This window comes from Apus apus, chromosome 2 (assembly GCF_020740795.1).
Source record: "Apus apus isolate bApuApu2 chromosome 2, bApuApu2.pri.cur, whole genome shotgun sequence".
Lineage (NCBI taxonomy): Eukaryota > Metazoa > Chordata > Aves > Apodiformes > Apodidae > Apus > Apus apus.
The window spans coordinates 152,649,512-152,668,453 of NC_067283.1; the positions used below are offsets into that span (position 1 = coordinate 152,649,512).

General features: G+C 41.6%; 1 protein-coding gene across 2 annotated transcripts in view; it reads right to left on the bottom strand.

The window, feature by feature from the left end:
* TRAPPC9 (trafficking protein particle complex subunit 9) overlaps positions 1-17,708 on the bottom strand; it is a 485,651-nt gene extending 467,943 nt beyond the window's left edge. The window contains exons 1-5 of one of the 2 annotated variants that reach the window (XM_051612451.1): positions 17,479-17,708; positions 15,966-16,566; positions 4,461-4,606; positions 3,607-3,735; positions 544-570 (exon numbers count right to left, since the gene is read on the bottom strand). In XM_051612451.1, the coding sequence (XP_051468411.1) occupies positions 544-570; positions 3,607-3,735; positions 4,461-4,606; positions 15,966-16,549 (886 nt within the window). In that variant the 5' untranslated portion in view covers positions 16,550-16,566; positions 17,479-17,708. The remainder of the gene's footprint in view (positions 1-543; positions 571-3,606; positions 3,736-4,460; positions 4,607-15,965; positions 16,567-17,478) is intronic. The other variant, XM_051612453.1, reaches the window with a different exon arrangement.
* Between the last annotated feature and the right edge of the window lie 1,234 nt (positions 17,709-18,942).

The window sequence follows — 18,942 nt, forward strand, 5'->3', positions numbered from 1 at the left end:
AAATCTTTGTGTTTCAAAGCTGAACTAAACTCTCAATAGTTAAAAACTACTTTCTACTCCCTCTGCCTGTTCAGAATTGTGTTATTTTACATGCTCAAAATGCTAAAGCATCTTTTTTATATGTTTATCAACCTTAAAGAATCACACCAAGCATGTCTGCAGATTAACACTTTAAGAACTTTGGAGGTTAAGTGCAAAATTTGTGTTAGTGATGACTGAAAGAGTGCCTTGACAGAACAAGACCGCATGAGAACATTCAAATTCAATTATTTTGTCAGTTAGAAGAAAAAAATTTACATCCTCACTAGTCATCAGAAGAAACAACCTTGATTAGATTTTACAGGGACACAATCATGAAACTATTTAATTTATTTTGTGCCAGCTGCCCTCCAGTCTCTTTGCTTCCTCATGATTTAGAGCCAAAACTGGAGCATCAGGAATCAGTACCAGCTTTGGCAAGTGGCAGTAACTATCTATACAAATGCAAAACATATGCAAGTAATAAAAGAGAAGACTTTGGAAACATGCATGAAAATAATGTACCTGGATCAATGAGAACTTCTTGTGCCCCTAAAAGGAGGAACAAAAATGATTTTTTTTTCAGCCTTAAATATAGCCAAGAAAAAAAAGCTCTTACAATGTTTTATAACATCAGGCTTGAACAAAATTACAAGATTTATTAGGATCATCATTGCTATTTTGAATGACTACCAATCAGAATTCAAGTAGTCACCATATATTTAATTTCATTTTGTTAAAAAAATAACTGTGAAAATTCCATAAACTTGCAATGAATTCTAAGACATATCAAGAAGAACTGAAGAATTTTCAGTGTAGAATTGAAAGCCATCTCCTTTTTCTCCTTTTTCTTTATTCTTGTTGGCAAGTTTCTGTCACAGTCCACTTACTATATTTTAATATCAGGTCCTACAGTACTTAGATCTCCTGTGGGAGCTCATCTAATCTACACAACACTCCAGAATAACATTTTCAAATAATTGTATCCCTTTCAATTGCTATTCATTTCACCCCATCAAATTTTCTCACCAATTGAGTCATTCAAATGCAACAAGCCAGACTACCCACATTAAATAGTTGCCAAGAATATTGCAAAGTTGGGCTTTTAGATATGCAACGCTTTGTTGATCTAAACTTTTATTAACATGGCAATAAAATTGTTGAGCAATCAAAAACAATTGCTTTATGAGCAAGACTGGATCTCCCTTTAGCTGATTTGCTCAGACCCCAGACTAGTGAAGCAGGGACTTAGAGCTAGATGAGAAGGATCCTCCAACACTTCACTCAGGTGTCCTGATTCTGCTTGGGGAAAGAGGAAGGGTCAGGTGACAAAATTAAGAGCTTAGTATTTCAAACAAATAAAACACAGAGAAACTCAGAAGAGCCAGTAAGCTAGGCATAAAGCAAGCTAAAGCCAGCTCATTCAACATACAAATCACTGAGCAAATAGACCATGGCCAGGTCCCCTGCCAACAGGAGCTAAGCAACTCAAGACCTTCTCTTTCACTGCAGGCTGCAGAGACAAATCTGGCTGTTCCAGGGGACAAAGCCTAAAGCTCTTACCCCACAAACAAAAGGTTTTAAGAACATGAGAAGTCACATCTCTTTAAAAAATCAAAGCTCCCTTTTCACGATCACCAAGACACTGTAGTCCAAGGGCTTATGGAGGTAGCCAAGGAAGAAACTTGTCTTTGAAGCAGACAAGATCCCATCTCTCTTTCCACCAGACGAGTACTTTAAATAACTGTATTATCAACTAATTCTCTTCTGAATGAACTATTCCTACCAAAGGAATTTCAAAAGAGGTTGAAAGATACACCAACAAAAAAACAGACTTCTGATGGTTACAGACAGCAATTAAATATATTACAATTCTGCTTAGTAGGTAAAAAATAAAAACAACACTAAAAAAAAACCCCACCCTTTAACACTGCCCTCTGAAGCTTGCGCTCTGTGTTACACCAAGAGAGACGATGTAAATGCTTCTCTTTCCAAAGATGTTTCTATAAAGCAGACATCACAATCATTTTTGAGCAGTCAGGTCCTTTGCTCTAGCCTAAAAATGCCAAATGGTGAAAGTGACAGGAGGAAGTTGTTTCTCTTGACCAGGTCTGGGCACAAAAGCGGTACCAAGAAACTGTGTCCTGTGAAGGCTGAAAGACAGTGACAAGAAGAGGTGCAATTCCAGGCACAGCAGGAAGCAATAAAGGTAACTCTCACACCCACACGCTTCAGAGGCAGGCACAACTTGAATGTCAATTCCAAGTATGGCATTTCTTGCTTTGCACAGGATTTGGAAATCCGTTTTATTCCTGGCCTTACCCTACAGACAGGTAACACGGGAATTCTTCCCCAGATTAAATGCTATCCTCACAAAACTAATTGTAACGATGTAGATTACAAACTAAGGTGCAATTCGAAAAGATTTTAAATTAAAGGCACTGCAGAGTCTAAAAAAGGCACTGAAACTTTCAGAAAACCTTGTAGGAAAAAGACATCACAACAGCTGTTTGGTTGGACTGAGTTCAGCAGCTCAGACCTCAAAACATTAGGAGATCATAACTAGAGTCAGGGAACAGTATCTGATGGACCATGAAGTAACATTTCCATCTAGAAGAGATGACAAAAGAAACCTGTCATCAGGTTTTCTTCACACAAAAGTCCTTTGAAAACTCCTGTCATATGAAACTAAAACATGTTTAAAACATGACCACACTAACAAGTTTGCAAACAGGACTTTGAATTACACAGAGAAGCAGCAATAATATAGCCCAATATATTTTTAATTCAATTATTCTGATAGCTGTGACATGTTTGTTACCTTCTTTAGTAACAAGGAGTACCCATTACAAACAGAATGCAACATCTGCTGCTAAATATCTGTTGAAAAGTGGACAAAAGGTCAGTAACTGTGTGAAATTAACTATAACAGTCAACATAAAATGAACTCATAGGTCATGAGACCAACAGCAGACTTTAATGACTAGATGTTATATGAAAAACTAGGATTACCTCCTGAAATAAGGCCATTTTACTATCACAATCATCTGGTGTCGACACACAAAGTTTGTAATTAACATAACACAAAGCAGGTGTTTACTAGATTGTGACTTATAGCTGAGTAAAGATGGGAGGGTAGTTTGAGGGTTTTTTAGAAGAAGGAATTAATTCTGATCACACGTACACAAGAGTACTTAACACCAGCACTTAAACACAGCTTCTGTGTAAAAACCTGAGTACATCCCTAGTGTGTCCATATATATATATTTATATACACAGATATACCAGTGCTGGGTTGGACCAAAGGCTCATCTAGCTTATAATCACCAACACATTTCACTACCCTGGCCACCACCTGGGAGCCACAGAAACTTTCAGGAACCTTAACACTGTGTAGCAAGTGCTAGGATATGTGTTCAAAAGGCTCATCTCTACAAACACACAGGAGCTCAGAGGAACAGGGACAATCAGCTGAACCCAAATAACCTGATCAGAGCCAACAGATCAGTCCAGGGGTGAAGGTTAGTTGGAAAGTAGGGAGGAAATTTTCAAATGTTCAGTGGTGGCAAACCCAAATCCCATCCTTACCTGGCCTGTGCCTGTTGCCTGCCTCAGCAGAAAGAGAACCTCCTTGTGCCCTGCGAGATCCAACTTTACCTCCAGTACCACCTGGATAATGGTAGATGACTGAGGCTGAGCACAACCCCTCAAGAGCAGCTGTAGAGAAAAGGAAAAAGCCAACAGATTATTATAGATACTTGCAGGAAGTGAAGTATCATGTTGTAAAGTCTATTTATGTCCTTTTCATCTCTGTTTTCATTGCTAAGGTTTACCCTCAGACCTCCCAGGTCTCCAAGCCTTTTAGCAGAATCTGTAGGAGGAGGCACTAGCCACAGGAGGAGGTACTAGCCACAGTAAAGGCAGACACACATACAAATCACTTCAAAAATTGAATACAAATTGACAAAACCAGGTAAGATGCACCCATGGATACCAAGAGAGCTGGCCAATGTGAGACCATGCTCTTATCAGCTCCAACAGGTCATGCCAGTTGAAGGAGCTTTCTAATAACTCAACAAAAGAAACATCATACCCTTCTTTAAGAAGGAAGTACCAGAGGTCTACAGGCAGATCAACCTCAGCTCCCTGGAAAGGCTATATGGAAATTCTTCTGGAAGCCATTTCCAAGCACACAGAGGTCAAGAAGGTGACTGGGAACAGTACACATTGATGCACAAAGTTTAAATCAGTCCTCAGCAACCTCTCTGCCTCCTGTGAGATGATAAGCTCAGTGACAAAGGAAAAACAGTGGTTGTTTTGACTTGCACAAGACCTCTGGACATGATCTCCCACACTATGCTTCCAACTTTTCACAATACAGAAGGGAAGTCACAGAACATAGTTCGATTTCCAAACTGGTTATTTGATTCCCTTACTCCTACCTCCAAGCCACAGGAAGTCGTTCACAGAGCGCAGAAGTTCCACTGCCATGTGATAATGCACCAAGGAGTCTTGCAACATGCCAGCTTGTAAGCACAGGTCCCCAACGTGCTTCCGCATCCGGCCCTGACAACGCTTCTTATAGTGTCTGCAAAACAAAAGGTACCATTTACACTTATTTACAGGAAATGCTTACTTGAGGGAATAAGCACCCAAGGTCAAGGGGTTTTTTTTCCTCCTTATCAATCAATGTTAATTTACTCTGTTTCTCTGAGCAAACACTGAGTGTGGATTCTAACCAGCATAATATGCTAAAGAACCAACAGTTTGATGATATATTGAAAAAAAAAAAAAAGAAAAAGCAGTGCATCATGTGTTTTATGATTAGAGGGCTGGAGCAGCTCTGCTCTGGAGACAGGCTGAGAGAGCTGGGGTGTTCAGCCTGGAGAAGAGAAGGCTCCAGGGAGACCTAAGAGCACCTTCCAGTGCCTGAAGGGGCTACAGGAAAGCTGGGGAGGGGCTTTTTACAAAGGCTTGTAGTGAGACGACAAGCGGCAACGGATTAAACCTGGAAGAGGGGAGATTTAGGTTAGACATTAGGAAGGAATTCTTTAGTGTGAGGGTGGTGAGACCCTGGCACAGGTTGCCCAGGGAAACTGTGGATGCCCCATCCCTGGAAATGTTGAAGGCCACACTGGATGGGGCTCTGAGCAACCTGACCTACTGGGAGGTGTCCCTGCCCATGCAGGGGGGTTGGAACTAGATGATCTTTAAACCATACAGGCTATGTAGCAATTATGCAGATTAAGGTACAAAGTTAAAAGCCTGCACTTCAGAGCACTTTAATACCCTTGTCACAAATTAAACAGAATCACAGAATTGTCCAGGTTGGAAGGGACCTCAAAAGATCACTTAGATCCAACCTTTTATGGCAAAGGGAGCCTAGATAAGATTATCTAGCACCCTGTCCAGTTGCATCTTGAGAAGCTCCAAAGCAAGGTTCTTGTAGTCCTAACGGGTTTTTGGTTCCCTTTCCATAGCTGGTATGCTGCTTTTTTACTTTTAAGAATGCACAGAAGCTCACTGTTAGGCCACGGTGGTCTCTTGTTCTACTTTCTTCTTTTCCATTGGTAGGAAATGGACTGATCTTGCACTTCCAGGAGGCTGTTCTTGAATAACTCCCAGGATTCACAAGCTCCTTTGCCATCCATGGATGTTTCCCATGGAATCCCTCACATATGGGCCCTGAGCATATTGAAGATGACTCTTCCAAAACCCAGGGTCTTTGTCCTGCTACTGGTCTTCAATGTTTCCAGCAGGATCATAAAATCAACGATGTTGTTGTCCCAGTGTCCAAGGCTACCACTGTAGTTATGTTGTCAAGTCTTTTTGGTTTGTGAGCTGTAAATCTAGCACTGCCCCATTCCTAGTTGGCAGGTCCAGTATCTATAGCAGGGAGCAGTCCTCAGTGCATTCCAGGAAATGGATGGACAATCTGTGCACTGCTGTGCTGCTTGCCCAACAAATGTCCGTGTAATTGAAGTCACACATGATGAGCCAGTTGTGTTGGCTCAAGACTTCCTTAAGGAGCTGAAAGTAAGGCTTCATCAGCCTTGTCAACCTGATAGGGAGGTTGGTAACAGATATCTGACATAAGATGGCCCTTGGTGATGATGCCTCTCATCTTGATCTAAAGGCGCTCAATAGAACTTTCATGGTCTCCACTGCTCAGCTCCATACATTCAAATTTCTCTTTCACATGAAGTGCAACTCAATCCCCTCTTCTCCCTTTCTATCTATCTGAAAGAGTTTGTAGCCATCCATTGTGGTCTTCCAGGCTTGTGAGTATTCTCACCATGTTTCAGTGGTTGCTATGACATCATAGCTCTCAGACTGGGCACAGAACTTCAGTTGCTCCTTTTCATTGCCCAGACTACTTGTGTTGGTAAACATGCATTCAAGGTGGCTGAACTTAGGATTCCTGCCTTTGGAGAGGGTTGGGGAGCATTCCTAACTACTCTTGTAGCTGCACTCATCTACCCTGTAGCTTATGAATATGCAGGTGTCACAGTTTTGGACACTACCACCCCAAGTTTGCTAGTTCAAGCACAATTCACAAAATCAGTAACTCTGCTAGTAAAGATTCTCCTGCCTCTTTTTGGAAGGTGGATCCTATCTCTCCCCAGTAGGCTGTATTCATTGAAAACCTACCCACAATCATTGAAACCAAAGCCCTGGTGCCAACACCAACCACAAAGCCAGGTATTGACCAGCATGATGCATTCACATCTGCATGCACCCCTGTCTCTGGCTGGCAAGACAAAGGAGGAGATCACTTGGGCACCTGTACTTTTTTTATTTGTGCCCCCAGAGCTCTGAGGTCCTATCTTGCTCATGTTTGGCTTTACCATGGCATTGGTTCTCACAGGGAAAAGAAGAAGCCAACAGCAGTCAATGCTTTTAACCATCTCCAGCGGTTGTCTCCTTGTGACTTCCCAGGCCCTGGCTCCTGGCAAGCAGCAAAGCTACCATGACTACTATGACAGTAGAGAGGTGTCTCAGTGCCTTCTCCCCCACCACTAGCACTCGCCATGTCCCTTTGCAGCTTTTACTGCACACTGCTGCTGTGGCTTCTCCCTGTCAATGTTGCTCATGGGTCTGTCTGTCCTCTGCCAAACCTTCATATCAGTTGCTGGCTGGCAGGAAGGAGAGTAAAGTCATCTCCTTTTCCTGTGGATTATCAGAGACCTTGAGCACCTCCTGCTCCAAGGTGCTGTTGCTCATGGTTGAAGCTCTTCATCCAGTAGTCTCTGCAGGTCAGTGCCACGGGGCACTGGTACTTCTTGCAAAGTCTCAATACCCTGTTTCTTGTTGATCCTCCCTAACACAGCCCAACCTGCCAAGTTCCTGCAGCTCCTCCACCCACTGCCTGAGTGACCCCACCATAGAACACCTTGCACAGGTGGGGCTTCCACCCTTCCCCCAGCAGGCAGCAGGTGCAGCCTTTGCAGTCCCCAGTGCCCACCAGCTCCTCTGATAGCAAGTTCTGCCTGGGGGCTGCCTGCACCCCACACAGTCAGCCTGCCAATGCAGCCAGCTCCTGCCTGCTGCAGAGCACAGCCCTTGCCTGCTGTCCAACATCGTGCTCCTGCCAACCCCAAAGCTCTGCCCAATTCCCTGGAGATCTCCAGGTGCTATCTATGCAGAATTGTGCTGAAACAGGTACACTTTTCTTTTAAAGGGTCAGCTGGTGAAAGACCACTATCCCTTCAGAAAAGAACTAACAGGGTTTCTCTTGCTACTCCTTTTTTTCCATACTAAAATAAATGGTAAAGTTCTTTCCTGTCCCAAACAAAATTAATGGCCAAGGAAGCCCTACTGAAAACACTTGGCAGACACTTTGGGACAGCTGAAATTCCAACTCGGGCACAATCCCATGTGATAAAGGCACTAACCTTAATTATAGGTTTTTTTTACTAAGTTGCAGACAAAGAAATGTAACAAATGCAAAGAGAGACACACTAAACTTGGAAAGTAGCTCATGATTTAAGCCACAGTTCAGCACAATGCTGAGATGCCTGTTCTCCCTCCTGCAAAAGTATTCCCTAGGAAGAATGTCCTTGCTCTATTTTATAAAATTGTTTGATAAGAGAAAAAGTAAACAGTAATTTAGATATTTGACTCATTTATCTGCAAAAATGATGTTTCCAAAACCACGAGAAACTACCTTGGATTGACTGTCATCACTCTACACCTTTAGCTTTTAACATAGGTGGTGATATTCTTTCCATTAAATGAAGTCCAACAGAGTAACTTTTTTTAAAATTACCTAGTATATTTGAACCTAGCATCTTTAAAATATATATGTAATCAATAAATAGGGTAACATGTATTCTCCAGATGCTGAATTCTTATACCAGTCTTAGATATATGAGGAAATGCCATGATTATGGAATGAAATGGGGTTTGGGGTGGTGGGTTTTTTTCCCAGCAAAGAACTTCCCAGAGAACCCCAGAGATAAATTCAAGTGCAACTGAAATACTATCTCTTCATACATCTGAACAGACTGTCTTCATCAAGTCTGTAATGTGGAGGAAAAAAGTAAAAGAGAGACAAAACATATGAAGTATAAGGGCAAGAATAAGCATATAAATTAATTTCCTTCAGATTTTAAGGCAGAAAGGCAAGGAGAAATGGTAAAAATAAAAACAATTACACGATACTGGTTTGTTTGCTTTTGAGGTTCTTGCTTTGGGTTGGGTTTGTTTGAGGTTTTTCTGCACCAAGTCAAAGCATTCACTGCACTCAGCTACCAACTGGTTTCTTATTCCTTGTAGTTGGTTCAGAAGAAAGGAATTGTTCATCAAGAAGATGAAGAGAAAGTAACATTTCTATGGATGAAGGTCAGAAATTTGAAAGAGAAGCTATAAGGAAGTACATACAATGTCCTTATAAAAATTAAATAGAAAAGCAATCAGAACCAGTGTTGCTGTTTATAAGAAAAACTGGAAATTATAAAAGGAGAGAAGAAGCATGTCTGCTATTGCTCCTTTCCATTTAAAAAGTCACTAGTAACTCCTACAGAGAAATGTTCCAACTTTTATGATCTTCCACATCATGTTCACAATTGATGTGAAGATAACATTAAATGAAACTAAATACAAGATGACTGTTGTTCTTTATCATTCAGGCATGTAAAAAAAAAATTCAATATTTCTTATCTTTTATTGTTCAATGAGCATGCTCTTCACAGATCCTTTCACAAAAACAAAACAACTGAAAACTAAAGCTGCTCTGCATGAATTTTTCAATCTGAGCTTTGGGTTGTAGACAAATACCACAATCAAAAGTTGCTTTGTAATCTTGAATCAGTATTGTATAGGAGAATATAAACTGTTTGCAAGTCAGATTTTAATCTCTGCATTCAAGAATGAAATTAAGATTATAAATATTATTTTAACTTTTTAACTTATTTTACACAGAACAAATGGTGGAATTGGAGAATCATTGTTTCCTTACCCACCTGTAATTCCTTTTATTGATGAAAACACTTCAAATTTCCTCTCTCTACATTTTCAAGTAGTCTTTATGTTTATGGACAAATTCCATCTTTTATTCTCTCAAAACTGTAGGTTTTAAGTGTTTTTTCCCAGATTTTCCAGATTGAATAAGATTTGAGTTCATAAATATGAGTCAAACAGCAAAAGGAAAAGAGATGGTACCAGATTCCTAAATCCGATCCTAATACCGGAATCATTCAGAATCATAGAATCATCAAGGTTGGAAAAGACCTTCAAGATCATCAAATCCAACCATCCATCCAAAAACCCACAACCACTAAACCATCTTTTGAAACACCATGTCTACCCATTTCTGGAACACCTCACTAACAGCTCTTTCTAACCAATGCTTAGCTTCACTGAAGATTTCTGCATGTTTCAATATATGCAAAGTTTAAATGCATTTATTCACTTAGACATCAACAAACATTGTTTATAAATAAGGATGATTTCTAAAAGATAAGTGTTCTTGTAAGAACAAACAGAATTTATACCTGATGATTAAGAAATTTACTAATAATTATTCCAAGACTGAATTCATTCCACCTACTTTTAGGCTCTTACACATGGTGCCAGGAGAGGAACTATCTCCTACAGTCCCTGCAAGACTTCCTCAACCTCTTGGAAAATACATTCTCACTAATTATAGAGACAGTTTGACAGATACAAATGTATAAACTCTGTATTAATTTAGTGCTCACAATTAACTACAATGAAGTCAGGCTTCTTTTTTCCCTTTTTTTTTCCTTTTTGCCCATTATTGCAAGTAGATCCAGAAAGAGAAAAGACAAAGACTTCATTGAAAAGAAAACCATTCTCCAGAGACAGCAAAACTTAAATTACTTCCTATTTGCGAAGACTGTTTTGAAAAAAATTCTATTATCTATAATATCAGGTTGTTAAAAGAATGTCTGAGTGACTGATGATTTCTCCAATGCATACTGGGGTGCAAGTTTCATTGGAAAAAAATCACACATACATATCTCAGCATAAAATTATGATTATTCTTTTTAATACCTAGCTAGTTTTGATTTGCAGCTTTACCTGAAGGATCTGGCCACCAAGCTGAAAGTGAGAAGCTTATAGATACCTTAATTTATATTTTTATTAAAACACTGTTTAATTATTTCAGGTCTCTACTGCTTAATCCTAATCTCTCTGATGACAGGAAGTCCACATAAATTAACTGCTACTTCTTCTAGGATAAAGTGACAATGTTTTTCTAGGTTCTCTCCTTACAATGCCCTCCTGCTAAGAGTTGTTTCTATTTTTCCTTTAGAATATAATTTAAGACATGAAGCTTCAAAGACACACCAAAAACCCCTTCCAGAAATATCCTTGAGAAAGTCAATGCCACAAAATGTAGGACCACATGAACTGCTCCATAGAGTCAGTCATCCAAACTCCTCTTCAGAAGGTCCTCTCCTCAACACATGTACACGTACAGTTGACAACAAAACTGATTTAAAATGTAATTCTCTAAAGTTACTTGTATTAATTTGGTACCTAACAGGCTCTTCGTATTTTCTTCAGAATAAAAACCATGATCATTGCCATCAGTGACCACTACTACTACTTCAAACTGGAGGACAATAAACCTGTTCCAGGAACCAAAAAGCATTACTCAACCCCAGTCCCATGTCTACCTTATTTGCTATACAGGACACGTGCTTTATCCCTTCATCCCCAACTCTTTTCTAGGATCCCACAGTAATTTTGTGGAAAATTCAGAGCAACAATATTGTATTTCAAGACAGAATTTACTTTCACTACAAACAATCCAGCAACAGGTTTGAAGGAATTTCTGGATCCTCAACGTTTCAAACCAAGAAACATGCAAAATGAATTTGCAAAAGTATTCATGCAAAATGCTTCAACAAAAATGTCCGTAAAATTCCACTAATTCCATTTAGCATGCAGAACTATGGATATCACCAGTCATAACATTATCCAGACTTAAAAGACACAGACATGGCATTTGATCGACTGCCAGAACTTTTGAATTTGGAAACCAAACACAGGCAGCAACAGGTTCATGGCTTTGGAGTTGAAAAAACAAAGCAAATTCCAGAGGCCAGCAGCCACCTAAGCAAATTATGTGTGTCCTACAAAAAAATTCAGCATTGCTACCAAATATAATTGCCAAATGTGCCAAAAGGGGTCAACCACAGCAGTAAGGCTCCAGGCAGCAATTATTTTTGTGTGTACTGAAAAGAAAAAATAAATAGAAAAAAAAAGCAACACTAAAATAGGCAATGAAGGCAGAGTGGAAAGGCAGTACATGGAAGAAAGCTAACTACTTTTAAAGATACACAATCACAGCCTACCTTTTTAGACCCAACAACAAACTCACAGGGCAGTATGAGTGAAGAAGTGGGGGGGGGGGGAAAGAAAGGAACAAAACAAAACAAAAATTAGAAAGACAGAAAACAGAAATAAAATTAACAGCCACATACAGATAGAGATATAAACTTTGATAAAACAGTGAACAAATCCCATCTACTGTGTAGAGAAAGACACATCTATAAATACAGCCCTTCTTACTCATCACTCCATAGTGTTAAATGGATGCCTTACCAGTATTAAAAAAGAAACTAAGACACAAACTGGTGTAAACAACATTAAAATGAGCTTATCCATGTAAATTTACAATCATACATTAGTATGTTTATTTTTCTTAGCTGAAAACCAAAATGAAATAGAAGAAAAAAATAAACAAATAGGATTTCTGGCAAGTATGTTTCCTAGTTTCAGGTTTGTAGCACCTTTGCATCATCATGAGAACATGCATTTCCACCTTCTTCAATCAAGTAACTATCAAGTGCAACTGATGTCAGAAACTTGTTCAATTTACCTCAGCAGCCCTGAGACCACACAAATATTCTGCCTAATTCACAGATGAAGAAACATAAAGGAAAATAAACAGATTTGCCCATATCACTGGTAGGCCGAGTGCTCTAGGAATTAAACCAAGGTCAGACTCCCAGGCCTACAACTTCTACTTCAGCAGACAATCCTTCTTCAAAACTTATTAGGACTTAACCCACTATTTTTCATACATAAAGTTTTTTCTACCAGCAAAAAAAAATTCTTCTACACAAATACAGCAGTTGTGTGTATATTGTCATCTCTCTAGGAGTCCTGGGAATGTTGTCTCTTCTGCTCATTACACAAGCAATTTGCAAAAGACAAAGATCAGCTCCACTTTGTCAGAGAATTGTTTTATTTGAGATGCAGCATAACAATCCATCTTCCTAAATTAAGAACACCTGCATCTTAAAAGAAGGCAATCATGTTGCAGTTATTATGCAACTAAATTAATGCTAATCTTACTAACTAGATGAGAGAGATCAGTTCTGTATGTCTAGTCCTGATCATAAAATTAAGTATTAACCTTAATATTTTACAATAAATTGCTCTTAGAAAAGTCTTTTAGGATGCAAAAAAAAAAGGTAAGTAGTTTTAATTATTCTTCCAATCATGTGATTATAATTACTATGTCCCACGTAACTTCTTAACTTGTTTTCCCTCGATGTATTAACCCAGTCCATTAGCTCTAGGTTACAGATACACTCTACATTTAATGGGACCTTTGCTACACACTGAAATTGAACTTTAATTTTAGAAATTACAGAGAAATAAATGCTCATGTAGTCTAAGTACACATCTGCAACTACAGCAGCAAAGACATGTTGTAAGCACAGAGTGTGCCTTTTCTGCTCTCTATTCAATATAGAGTATTTGTGGTTTTTAACCAGCTAGCTGCACAGACTGGAAGGCCAACATACATTATATACATTTTTAAAGGGATGGAGGGTATATAAAAAAATATTAAGGGGAAGTTCTTTCCCTTTAGAAATTTCCACCTATACCAGAAAAAGTTATTTCATTTCCCTAAATATCTCAATATCATCTTTTTCTAAATTTAAACTCATCATGCTGACAGACTCAAAAGCAGCAAAGGTTATTCTACCAGAAGTTCTAATATGCACTCTCTGCATTCAGACAACCTTTACCCCTCCCTGAGCAGAATTGTACAACGTTGCATCTTGTAAAAACAGGAACTGAACTCCATGGAAGGTCCTTGCTAGGACATTAACGCAATGCTTTCTCCTTAATTAGGGAATCCAGCAGTGCAGAAGAGAACATGCTGCAATTAAAATCTTGTCTTGAAACCCATGTAAAAAAAAATATACAGTATACTGTCATTTCATTTCTAAAGACCTGGGCTTGAGAGCACGTGTTAGTTTAATAAACTGATCTTAGTTCAGCCACGTTTCATGAATTTCTGCTACCCAGAACACAGAAGCAGGATGCATCCTGCTACAGCAAAGGTGCCTAGAAAGGTCCCCATGCAGAGCAGCTCAGGTACTCTGTGCACAGGTATTTCTAACTCAATCAAGGACAACTCCTTTTCTGACCTTTAGGTGAGATGGTATAAAAAGTCCAGGCATTTAGAGTATTTCCTCAGGCATGGAGAACACTAAACTGAACATAAAGATCTTTTAATTCAGCCTGCTTATGCTATTCTCATACAAACCCTAAGTTTTAAAACAATCAGACATACTAACTCCACCGCAAAAAGCTGAAATACTTTCTTACTATTGAACTGACAGAGGCAAGATTAGAATATTTAGCAGCCTTTCTTTGAGCAGTTAAATGCAGCAAACATTTAAACTATACCCACTGATCTAGACATACTGAAAAATTATTTGGTATTCAAACCACCCAGGCAGGTTGTATGCATGTCTGAACCAGTGATTAACTTCATATTAAACCCATATATTTACAGAACCAGGGTCATACACCTGCCATTTTGCAAAAAAGTCAAGCATCATGCTAAATCTGTTTCAATCTTCAGTGCAACAGCACTAAATACCTCCTGGGATATGTGTGGACAAACATACTGCCTGTTATTTGACCTCCCCACCGGTCCAGAATTTGACAGGAAATATTTAGCCACTACCTGCAACACAGCCACTGCTCATGAATAAGTAATTTATGTCAGGAACTAACTTCTGAAGTACAACTTGGAAGCATGCTGTTTAGATGACAGAGTTGAACAGTATGATACACTCTGAATTTGAGATTCTTGGCCAAAACTTGTCCTTTTTTCAGCTAACTGGCACAGGAAGCTTTGGTGATGGCGCTTAACCAAAATTCATCCAAACTGAGTAATTAAATCCAAGATTCTAAAAAGGCTCAACTAGTCTACAAAACTGCACCACCTATGCAGAGTACAAAACCAGTAACATAATCATTTATAGAGGTCGTGAAAGCTGAATGGTGCAGGGACTAACCAGAACATGGGAAGAGTAGCTTGGCTAGGGAACAATGTGGGTTAAGAAAGTCAGAACACATTCAGCTGCTCACCAGCAAAGAGCACCAGGAGCACCAGGGGAGAAAGGTACTGTTGGTCCTTTAAGTAACCAGTAATAATTGAATGGAGGTCTTCAAACTAATTACAAGCTTTGAATACTTTTTTTCCAATATAACACATTCTTATATAGAGATTCTAAGGCTAGGACTAATTAGCTGATAAACATGAGCAGAAGGCTTCATAAACCTGCCCTGGACAGCTCTGAATAATCCTGCCTGGACACCTCTGAGCTTTCATACACAAGAACCACTGCTGACATTTCTAAGAGTGCAAGACAGACGTGAAAGATACTATTCCCATTCATATTATGTATTTTGGCTAGGCTTCCAGAGCTCTGTCTTTTCCAAAACAAGAGGGTTGCTTCCATCCTTTGGATTTGACTGCAAACAGCAGAGTCAAACAGATTTTGCACCTGCCTGCAGCCAGTCTGACAGCTGAGAATGCACATGATTAGAAAAGATTTCGGGGGAGAAAAAAAAAAAAAACAACCCAAAACTGTAACTTACATGAAACAAAAGAGGACAGTTGTGAGAAGAATGGCAGCAAAACAAGACAGGTCAAAAATATAAAATAATTACACAGGAAGAAAAGACAGGGAAAGATGCTGGACTTAAGTCACCCAAATAAATGCTTAACTGTTTGATAGGATGAAGAAGTATATAGAGGCTTAGGGGAAAAAAAACACAGTAAGGATTAGTTAAGCATTACTCAACATAGTATACAGTTATTTTTCATTGATGTTAGCTTGAATTTCTTCATTAATACTGTGTATCTACAAACCATTTGAAGGTTTCCAGCAAAAAGTCTTTCCCTAACTTCTCCTGTGACTCCTTCCTGCCATTTGATTAGCCTTATAAATCAAATTTACATAAACTCAAAACATCGAATATCCTAAGATTAGAAATGAAGTTAGCTTAAATTGCAGCAGACATGCACAATAAGACAGGGGAATGATCTTTGCTGTACCAAAGTACACTCTGTCCTTTCTAATAGGCTTATTCTGCAGGCCAGTAATTGCTATGTATGTTTTTGCCAGACCTGGGAACTGACAAAAATAGCTGCTTACCTACTATCAGTGTCCAGACCTACAAAATCCTTCTTCTCAAAAGGAACGCAGAGGAGTGGGATCTTGTCTCCAGACTTATCAGTGGCTCTGTCAAGCCTCTTCGACTCCAGCACTATGAAGAGGGACTCGATAAAATCTTCTATTCTCTTCTCCACAGTTTCACATTCATCATAACTGGGATAAAAGGCCACATCCGTGCGGGGCTGCTCCGCAATCTCCCCTTGAAGCCCGAAAACAAACAACCGGGAATCGTAGAGAGTGGAACCATACATCTCCTTCTGAAGATGGAATTTTTCAAAAGTCTGAGGCCATTCCTTGGCAGAAGGACAGTCTGTAATAGTTATCAGCCCCACAACTTTCCGGTGTGTCTGAAAATCCCCCCACTCGTTGTTCTCTGGGGGGTAGTGGTGCCTGTAGCGGATGTACAGCACGCGCTGGGAGTCGCGGACGTTAACCTGACTCACTGCAGAAATCCTCTTGTAGATCCTGAAAAAGCTCTCTTCAGGTACAATGCCAATGGGCTGAACCACAACCAGGAGGGTCTGGTGGTCCTCGGCACACTGCATGTAGTCAGGAACACTCATTTTGCACCGACTGCAGGCTAGGGAAAGAAAAACATCTGTTACTGTTCAACACTCGGAGGTACTTGGGGTTGCTGAATCAAACCAGGACTTAGATGCTAAACCCTTCTGCACCCTGCACGTGCTGCAGTACTAACACCTTCACGGTTCCACTAAACCTTCAGTCAGGCAGCCTTACTGACAATTACACAGTTCACAAGGCGTGTCTTTAATCAAACACCAGGCAAGGCAAACTCGTCTTTTTTTTTTCCCCAATGGAAACTGTTTCCCATTCGCTAGGCAAGCCAACACCTGGGGCAGAGGAGGAACTGCTGGCCAAGGAACCACCTCAGAAGAGACGTCCTTGGAGACTCTCCAGTCCGTCTCCACACCTTGGGGAAAGACGGAGAGCCTTGTGAGGTGGGAGGCACACCGACACTACCTCGGAGTGACCCAACCTGGCAGAGCTGTGGGGGCTCACACAGGGCCAGGCAGAGAAAAAGTGAAGTCACTATTTTCTCAAAACACATGCAGGTTCATCAGAAGGACCAAGAAATGTTTCCTACTTTTATACTTTAAAAACTGTACTTCCTTCTCCCCCGTGCTCTCTAAAATGGATTACTGTCCTGCAGCTGTTTTGAAGATGCAAGTATTTCAAGCTCTGGCATCTCCTCCTGAAACCTCCCGGACCACGCAGACCTGTGGGGTGGATTCCAGCTCCAAAGCACCCTCTGAAACACACACCCTACCGCAAACCAAACCCACCGGAGAGCAACCCAACCCAAGCAGAGGACGGCAGCACAGCTTCAGGCTGCCACCCCTCGGGTTGCAAGCGAGCAGGAGGAGGAAAAGGAAGAGCCCCGGGAGCACAGGTGGCAGCACCGGCCGCTCTCTGAGGGGCTGCTCCCAACTCCTGACAGCAAATGCAGAACCCGCTCCCCGCGTCCCCAAACCTGCTCCTGTCCCGGCTCGGTCCCCGCTGTCCCGAGGGCGGGAGGTCTGAGGGTTTCTCTCCCCTCTTTCCCCCTCTTAAGCCCCGGCAGATCCCCGGCGCAGGATTTCGGAGGGAGGTTAAGAAATCGCCGCGAAAACAAAAAACAAGAGGCGAGCCCAGAGGAAGGGGGGAGGAAGGTCTGGGGGAGGAAAGGGCGGCGGAGCGGCCGCCTGAGGGGCCGGTGCGGGGCTGAGGGGTGGGCGGTGCGGGGCTGAGGGGTGGGCGATGCGGGACAGGGGAACGGGCAGGCGGGGCGGGAACCGGCCCCGCGGCTGCGGGCGGGCCGGGCGGAACTGACGGCAGCGGCTCCGCGCAGGGGCGGGCGGGAGGAGGGAGGGAAGGAGGGAGGGAGGGAGGTTTTTTGGCGGGAGCGTCGTGAGGGGAAGGTAGGGTTGTTTCTCGCTCCCGGTGTTAGTGATAGTCGTAGGATGGCGGTTAGTGAGTTCAGTAGGAATACAGCCTGGTAAAAAGGGTGCTGACCTCATGAGTTTGCTACGCTAGGGGTTGGTTTCGAAGCGACGCGCTTTGTGAAACTGTCAAGTCAGTGATCACAGGGTCACACAGAATCTGAGGGGTTGGGAGGGACCTGGAAAGACCATCCAGTCCAACCCCCCTGCCAGAGCAGGATCACCCAGAGCACATCACACAGGAAGGTGTCCAGGTGGGTTTGAATGTCTCCAGAGAAGGAGACTCCACAACCTCTCTGGGCAGCCTGTCCCAGGGCTCTGTCACTCTCACAGGAAAGGTTTTTCTGATATTCACATGGAACCTCCTATGCTCCAGTTTGCACCCATTGCCCTGTCACTGGACATCACTGAACAAAGCCTGACTCCATCCTCCTGACACTCGCCCTTAACATATTTGTAAACATTGATGAGGTCACCCCTCAGTCTCCTCCAAGCTCAAGACACCCAGCTCCCTCAGCCTTTCCTCATCAGGGAGATGTTCCACTCCCTTCACCATCTTTCTGGCGCTGCGCTGGGCTCTTCCAAGCATCCTGCAGGTTGTGATGACATCTAGTCTTCTAAGAACCTGTGGTGCCTACAGACAACACTCCTGTTGACGCTGACCCACCTGGGCAATCTACCAGCGGGAGACGAGAGACAGGACAAAGAACTAGAATCGACAAAGACCCCCACAGGAGGCCCTCGAGCATGCATAATTGCAAAGATAGCCAATTCCAGGAAATAAAAATGACTAGGTAAAAGAATTCTGAGGACTCATTGACATGGAACTGAATACGCGTGGTTTTGGTGTATGTTAGTTGGGGTGTTTCACTAACTGGCCGGAGCACTCGTGGTGGAGAATCCCCAGCACTGCAATAAAGAATGTCTGCTCAGTAACAGCTTGTTTGTTGTTACTGGGTCTTAGTCTGGGAATCCTTACCCAGCCTCACCCAGCTTCCCACGTCAGTGAGGAGTGT